At 36.7% G+C, this 8,131-nt stretch overlaps 1 protein-coding gene across 1 annotated transcript; it reads right to left on the minus strand.

The window, feature by feature from the left end:
• Positions 1-599: 599 nt before the first annotated feature.
• LOC121408427 (coiled-coil-helix-coiled-coil-helix domain-containing protein 2-like) lies at positions 600-7,660 on the minus strand. Its single transcript, XM_041599906.1, has 4 exons — positions 7,501-7,660; positions 5,869-6,025; positions 4,428-4,629; positions 600-2,488 (listed from the first exon to the last, which is right to left on the minus strand). The coding sequence occupies exons 1-4, from the start codon at positions 7,545-7,547 to the stop codon at positions 2,478-2,480; spliced, it is 417 nt and encodes a 138-aa protein (XP_041455840.1). The 5' UTR covers positions 7,548-7,660; the 3' UTR covers positions 600-2,477.
• Between the last annotated feature and the right edge of the window lie 471 nt (positions 7,661-8,131).

Consider the following 8,131-nt stretch of genomic DNA (forward strand, 5'->3'; position numbering starts at 1 on the left):
TGTGGAATCATACCATCACTGCCCCCCTTGTCCTTCCTTATACCTCAGTCACATTTGCCCTATGGTGGGCATACTGCTAGCACTGTTTTAACATTTTTGTACTAGCTACATGTACATGAGGTGGTTTGAATAAAAATGAATTAAACAGCCGTCTTCGACTTGCTGTAGAGCAAATGTGACTGAGGTACAAATCCCCCACTTGAAGCTTCTTCACTCCTTCCCCAAAACCTTTCTGTACCTATTTCTCCCTCACGTTTACTCCACCATCCTTCTCTCCAATCCCCCACCTTTCTTTTACTCTTTCCCCCGAACCCTTCCATTCAAATCTATCTCTACTCCCAACATCACCAAGGCTAAGCTCTCCAATTCCTCACATCTTACACACATCCTCCCACTCCATTTCTATCTTCATTTACTATTTCCCCAAACCATCACCTAGGCTATCATCTAAAACAACCCCTCACCAACATGTTTTTCTAGATTTGAACTGTACATGCCCATTATTTACTGAAAGTGGGGCGAAAAGGGTGAAATTTCGGTCAATCTCATCACTTTCCTTCATGTAAGACGACCTAGAAAAAATACTCTGACGTGCCAAATATATTTTACTTCCATTTTCTTTTTCATCAATGTACAATAATAAAATACTTTGATACATTTTCAGGTTTGAAATGTCACATACGCAGGATAAAAATCAAATCAACACACATAATATTGCTGCAACAATCCAATAACATATCGTCATATTCAGCTCACAAAACTGCAATGGTACATGCAACTTCAGACCATTCCCATAGCATGTTTATCAGTCCTGCTGCACATAAATAATATTCTATTACATATAGAAGATGAGCGTCCTTTATAAATGATTGTTTATCACCATTTGAAGAGAATCAAAGTTTGTTAAATCATTTCATGTATATTTCCTAGGTCAAGATATATATCATTGAGGAATACCTGCAGCAAGAAAATCAATACATTTACTCTCAAATGATTCCCCTAAAACCTAAAAAACATGAAATAATGATAGTTTGAGAATTTCACTGGCAAGTTGCAACAACATCCCAATCGGCAAACTTTGGCTATTACAGCTTCAAATTTTCACACTTAGGCATTATATTCGGCTCAACAAAACAATTTGAATAATAAGTATGAAAATCAAACGAACCCAAAACCAGGAAGTTCATCAAAATAGGACATACAAAAGTGGGAAATTATGAGAATATTGGAGTTTTGCTTAATTTCACACATTTAAATGCATATGGGGATGTCAAGGATGTCACACATTCACCATTTCTTTTTTATTTAATTTTATGAAATACAAATTGTTTTCACCCTTTTGTAATAATGTAGACAAGTGAACGCCTCTGACAGTTTTGCCTGCATTACATGATTCAATATAACAGCAGCGCTGACTTTGAAAACAACTAAGATGAATAAATTTTTTACAAAAAACACATAAATTTGATAATCACATACTAAGTTCTTTGACCTCAAATGACCTTCACCTAGTGACCTGAAATTTCATTTACCAATTTGCTGATATGTACGTTTTCTCCGATAGGACTTCATACTTTCAATATCAACTTAAAAAATCCAAATTAATATTGTTGGTTAAGTTTTTTATGTTGATATCACAACATGGTCAAAGTTTAGTAAACATAAATGAAATTTGACCTTTATCATGTGACATGAAACTTTTCCAAGATGATCAGTCATATTTGATTATCCACAAGTGTAAGTTTCATAAAATAGATTCACATGCTTTCAAAGTTATGACACTCTAAAATGTCAACCTTGGTTAAGATTTTCACCGTTGACTTTGCCACCACCGCCTATGTCTTGCTTAACTTATGTTTCAATGAATTCTCAATTTACAAATTTGTCTGTGTTTTCTGATTTCATTGAAGAAAACACAAATATAGAGAGTGTGTGCATATCTTTGCTCCTATCAATAGTCACTCGTGCACATAACTGTTGTGTGAGATAAAATAAACTTTAACACATTATTATTTTCCTATTTTTAACACATTATTATTTTCCTATTTTCACTCGATTTTGATGGCATTTCAGTGTCGTGCTGATTTAAATTTTCTCGTAACTCTCTCGCTTATTCAAAATGGCATGCTGTTAGGGTGGACATAACTTTTTCTTAATTAGTGTGAATGCAAGCAGCTAGAGGTAGAAAAAGCAGAACAAAGGATTAACTGAATTCATGGTAACATTTTTACTTTCATAATTCTGACAATAATGAGCATCTAATAAATACTGATAACATTCCTTTGGTGAAACTTACAAACTTTATTCCGATGGCTTGGCGGATTTAAAACAGTTAATTTCAGAGTTCAATTTGGTTCCACCAATAATAACTTATACAGTTAAAAGAATACGTCATATCATTTGATGTTGCATGTAATAGCTGCAGTGGACAGAGGCCGACATCTGAGAAAGTATAGGGCAAATCACGCTCACCGCTGTTATGCCAAACCTATGGTGGGGAGAAAGGATAGACATGATTAATAAGTTTCAAAAGAATTATTAAAATCAAAAGCTGGTAAAGCATCAGACCAGTTCCCAAATGATCTCTAATATTATATTCTTTATACTGTACCAAAGCTTTGTAGTTGGGTCACACTCCATCATACTTAGTTAAAAATAGTCCCACTTGTGTTGATGGGGACATAGTTTCTTGAATCTTAAGATTGAATTAAAGCAGGCTTATCAGGCTAAAATCTTGAGGTTGAGCAAACCTAGGCTCATGGCGAACTGCCTATAAGGGGGCCTACCATTGACACATCATGGGGAAATTGAATTAGTACGAAAATTTTAAAGGCCAATTGACTTGCATAATATAATCCGTCCGTCATGAGAGCCAGTCGGACTAAAATGCGATAAAAGTTCAGACAGCACAAATTTGACCAAACTTTTACTTCGGTTTGTCGCAGTTTTCTACAATCCAAATTCCTAGACTCTAAGCAGGTTTCTTCAGTGCTAAAGCAAAACAAATATCCTCTGTGAAGTTACATGTTTCAAAGTGAAAACATGCAGTTTACTACTGGTTGGTTAGTCTTTTAACTATCGCTCTCCTATTTACCTGCCAGACATACCGGCGTCTATCATACAGTGCGTATCAAAAAAAAGTTTACACTTTGAAAAAGCCTAGGAATTAAAAAATATACAATATATGAGTAATTTTTTTCACAAATAATCTTGGGTTTGGGTCTTATCTATCCAATGAAAGTAAAAGTTTTGACAGAATGTTACACATCAGTGAGCACTTTCCATTGTTGTAAAGCTTGCAGATATCTATTTGCGCAGAAATGCTCGTTCACACTGTCAAGGGGAAAGGGCGAAATCAAACTTACACTGCGAAACATTTCTCATACATTTCCCATTACACTTTTTGTCAACTGTATTAAATGGATACATTCAAATATTTTGTAACAATTTTGCCACCCAAATTGAAATTTCAACACTTAGTAAGCACAACCCTTACCCTTTTTGTGCCAGCTGGATCTGAGGACGTAACTAAATCTGAACAAAAGTTTATATCAGACATCTCCAGCATTTTTTCACTAAGTTTTTAGCATTTAAAGTGGGTTTACATTTTATTTTTCATTTAATACTTGTTTCTCCACACTTTTTCCAAGCTTGACAATGATTAACAAAATGAAAATCAAGCTAAGCCATTTCATGTAAATCACAGCTCAGTGTAAAACAAATATTGTCACGATGGACTCGGTGTGTGGAGGAGTGGGGTGGGGCGCAAAGCACTCTTCGAAGTGTTTTGGGCAAGGAAACAAGTTAAAAAGGTAAAAGATATCTTCAAATCAATTTTACTAGCTAAATTAAATGTGTTCTTCATGATTAAGGTCTACTTTTATTCGCATAACTATTTCAAAGTTCTGTGCAAATCATTTTTTACTAACATTTCAAAAGTAACTGGTGCTCACTCAAGCGGAAATATTTTTTTTGGACAGTTACTTTGTCATTTGCTTAAATGGATCTGTACCAATGTTAAAATTTGAAAAATCTTCAGGATATTACGAATGTATAATTTTACAGGATATTTTCTAAGTGTAAACTTTTTTGTATACTACCCCCAGGCAGTCTGGAAGCAGGCCTTGTAGTTGCTCTTCCGTATCATAAGCCGTTTTCTCGTCGAGCAAAATTTGAAACGGGGCAATAAATCATGGAACTTGGAACAGGCTCTCCTCATAGTGAAAGTAAGCTGAGTGGACGACTTGAATGCCTTCTCTGTTCTAAGATAGGCCTTGATTTCCCCATGATTTGTCAATGGTAGGCCACTTTTCATACCTGATACCTATAGTATTTCCGCAACCCACATATGCTAACCCTGTAGACCAAAAAAAAAACCTATAGTGTGACACATTTTTCTTGAGAATTAAAACCATGATCATTCTTACCGTTCGCTCTCTTGCAATCTTTGAGAACCATGTTGAACGCATCGCACAAACTGAGGTCACTCTGGGTATCGGCACACTGCATGAATCTCTGTAGCTCATACTGGCAAGGGTTCTGCTGCTGCTGCTGTTGTGGCTGTTCTTGGTAGGTGACATCTGGATGGCTACTTCCACCACCAGTCATGGCATGTCCAACGGCATGCCCCTGTGATAGTGCAAAACCATTAAGAATGGATTAAGTTATGGGATTGGATCGGGGGGGAGGGAGGGTGTACTTAGATTTGGTTTGGACAAGGGTGTGCGGCCGAAGGTTCAATACCCATACCCATATTTACGGGTCATTTTGGCTAAAAAGGTACCCATTATCATTGATCGATTAATTTGACAAGCAAGAAAAAAAGGCTATCACCCAAAATTAGAGGAGAAAATGGACCCATGTTTAAGGCCAGTATCTAAAAATTGGGGCCATGTTTAGGGGTTTTCCAGCATAAAACCATACCCCATGTTTAGGGATTTCTTTAAATAAAACAACCCATCGAGCAGCACATCCCCGTATGCCTTATTTCATGAGTTATCCCCCCCCCCACCGGGACTGGATCAAGACTTGTTACTTGACTGGGGAGCACTTTATGAAACAAAGTCGGTGATCTAAAAGATATGAAGAAGATTCCAACTTAATCCTTAATAAACTGGGGTCAATTTGACCCCACCCTCGGCAAATTTTGCCGCTCAGCCGCTGCGCAAATTTTTTTTACCGCACCACTGATGGACTTTTTACTTTCAAGTCTTGCGCATCTTTTGAGACCAAATTTGCGATGCCCATTTACGCTGTTTCGAAATTACACAATATTTTGTAAGCGCAGCTCGGTCCTAAAATTGCTCAAAAACGTGATTACTTGTACAAAGTCAATGTAAATTGTGTTTTCCAACCCAAAATCATTAATGTATGATTATCTTTATTTTTGTTGGTTCAGATGGATGTATTTTATGTGATTTATGATTGCAAAGGGGTCCCTAACAAACTTCATCAAAAAAATAAAATAAAACACAAAGGTTTGAAAAAACAAAGAAATACATAAGTAAAAAAAGCAATAAGATACATTGGAAATCAATATTTTGTGGGCCATTATTATGTAGATTTTTGTTAGAAATGTACAAATCTATATTTTCACCAAAAATTATCATTCTACTAGCTATATAAATTGAGTTAAAGGCAAAAACATACACAAAAACAAAATTAGGGCAAATTTCATACGCTTCTTTGCAGAATTATCAAAAAAGAAAGCAATTAATTTTTTCAAAATTTTACTATATAGGCTTGTAGTTAACAAATGGCTCCACACGCGTGCGATCACTTATCTTTTTTTTTAATATGTGCAAAACATCTTCAACGACAAGCAATTGTTGCAGGGGTCGTTGTTAGGTACCCAGTGTGCTCACTTACCACTGCTGATCCAATGGCTACACCACCAGCAGTCGCTGCCATCTGACCCAGGAGACCGGGCTGACGTGGTTGGCCCATGGCCGAGGCTGGCTGCTGGGATTGCATGGGTGCTCTCTGTGGAACAGGGGCTGGGGCCATCGTTCTGGGTGGCGAAGACCTGAAGTATGGACGTGAAGAATACAAATATTTGAGACTGACTCTGCAGTTTTTATAGAGAGTGGCATAGTACATGTACATGATTAAGTTTAGAACTTGTTGCTGATTCAGTTTGTCCATGTGTGTACATACAGTTAAGGCCAGAAGTTTACACCCAATAAATTCAAAGAAAGTTGCCACTTGCCAAACATCATAAAATATACTGCATCTTTACAAACAGATGAGTACGTCATGTCCCTTCATCTCATTGCTTGGTCATCAGCAGCTGAAAAAAATTTAGGTGTCATTTTTCCAAAAAAAATCTTCATATTCCAGACAAATTAAAAATAAAAACTTCACAAAAACATTCATATTTGTGCTGGTTACTTCTGAAAACAAACATTTTAGATTACACTTTTTGTTCAGTGGTGACATGTATCATGATAGAAAATGTAATAAGAATCATAGATTTGACAATTATATATTTCTATGAAATGTTTGAAAATATAATAAACTTGAATACATAGGCTCCCACGTACCGAGGGAAAAGGCAACTATACAAATGCACCAAACTGCTAGTTATGTTTAGAATCTGAGGTTAACACTTCAACTGAACTAGAAATACGTATTTTCAGGGACATTTTAGCACTTTTTAATCTAGCACCGCTCATGATTTTGCCGCCCTCTATATGCGTCACGTAACTAGGTTGCATTAACAATGGATCAAAGATGGCGATGACAACAAATGTGAGTAAACTCTCTTCTATTTCTACTTTTGTTTTTTCATCGCATTTCTGCGATATTAACCATAACTATCCATTTTTTGCCAAACGTTGCCAACCGATATTTTTACCCATGTACAGAAGTGTTAACCTCAGATTCTAAACATAACTAGCAGTTTGGTGCATTTGTATAGTTGCCTTTTCCCTCGGTACGTGGGAGCCTATGTTATTCGAGTGCCAGGCGTTACTGACTAACGTAGGTAGAAGACTTCACTCCCCAAATGCCTCCAGGCTAATTTAACTGAGAACAAGATTATATCATAACCTGGCTTCTGGCTCGTTCATTGAATGAGTGTTACTTATCCGGTACATGACTTACTAACTTTAAGAGTATACCCAGTTGTTGTGTGTCCGAACTCTGGACAGGTTGTGTGTCCGGACGATCAATTTTTTTTAGAAAGTCATTTGTTTTTGGAAAAAAATACAAGCAAAGTTTCATCAATTTTTAGTACAAAATGTTAGAAAATATTATAGAGAACAAAATAGAAGATGATTGCAACTATTGAATTCATATTTTTAGTGTAATCCAAAGACAAAAAAGAAGGCTTTAAAAATATAGTGTCCGGACACCCGACCCCCCATCGCTAGGATGACTCTGGGAGGGCCAGCGGCCTGGGATTGTGCGATGAAAGTTCGAAAACTAGACATTCGCAACACGCATACTTGAACGGTTTTAGTTCCATAAAGGATCAATAAAACAACCAACAATACTTACCGAACTGGTGAAACGGACCTTCCACGACTTCTTCCTCCTCGTGGCATCTTTAAATATGTGAACTGGTGACAAAAACCGTTAAATTTTGCGACTTTTTCTCCAGTAGGTGTTATCTCGTTTCGTGAATGAATTACATCAGCAGCGAAGTAACAAACAAATGCGCATGCGCAAATGTACCACGCTCTATTTGATTACGCAATATTCTTGGTTTTAAATCGAAGCTGGTGCATGTGAAATGGGACGTTTAAAATCGCAATTGAGAGAAATGTTGTTTGTTTAAAAGTGAATATATACGGCAATATGGCGAAGATAATCTACTAGATTAAAGAGCGCAAACCTAACTCCAACATCAACCAATAGGCATATTGTCGAAGAAATCGGTGCCTGTGGGCTTTGGGGCCATGATCAGGCATGACCTACATGACCCCCACGTTTTACCGAGCCGGCTGCTAAGAGCCGTTTTTTTTTCTTTCTTTTATAGGGGGTAGTCCCCACTAAAATCTGAAGTTTGAAGTACATCTGCGGTTTTTGTTTTTACAAACAAAATTAGATATCTAATAAGGCGGGCGTGTATATTAGGGTTTTCTGTATTCATATGTATTTTTTAACAAAAAAGATCAGATATCTAATA

This window comes from Lytechinus variegatus, chromosome 2, assembly GCF_018143015.1.
Source record: "Lytechinus variegatus isolate NC3 chromosome 2, Lvar_3.0, whole genome shotgun sequence".
Classification (NCBI taxonomy): domain Eukaryota; kingdom Metazoa; phylum Echinodermata; class Echinoidea; order Temnopleuroida; family Toxopneustidae; genus Lytechinus; species Lytechinus variegatus.

Excerpts from the sequence above, each read along its gene's own strand:
- LOC121408427 (XM_041599906.1), bottom strand. The coding sequence starts at position 7,547 with ATGCCACGAGGAGGAAGAAGTCGTGGAAGGTCCGTTTCACCAGTTCG. Across the intron at positions 6,026-7,500 it reads AGGTCCGTTTCACCAGTTCG|GTCTTCGCCACCCAGAACGA; the intron begins GTAAGTATTGTT and ends TCCATACTTCAG. Across the intron at positions 4,630-5,868 it reads TAGCCATTGGATCAGCAGTG|GGGCATGCCGTTGGACATGC; the intron begins GTAAGTGAGCAC and ends GCACTATCACAG.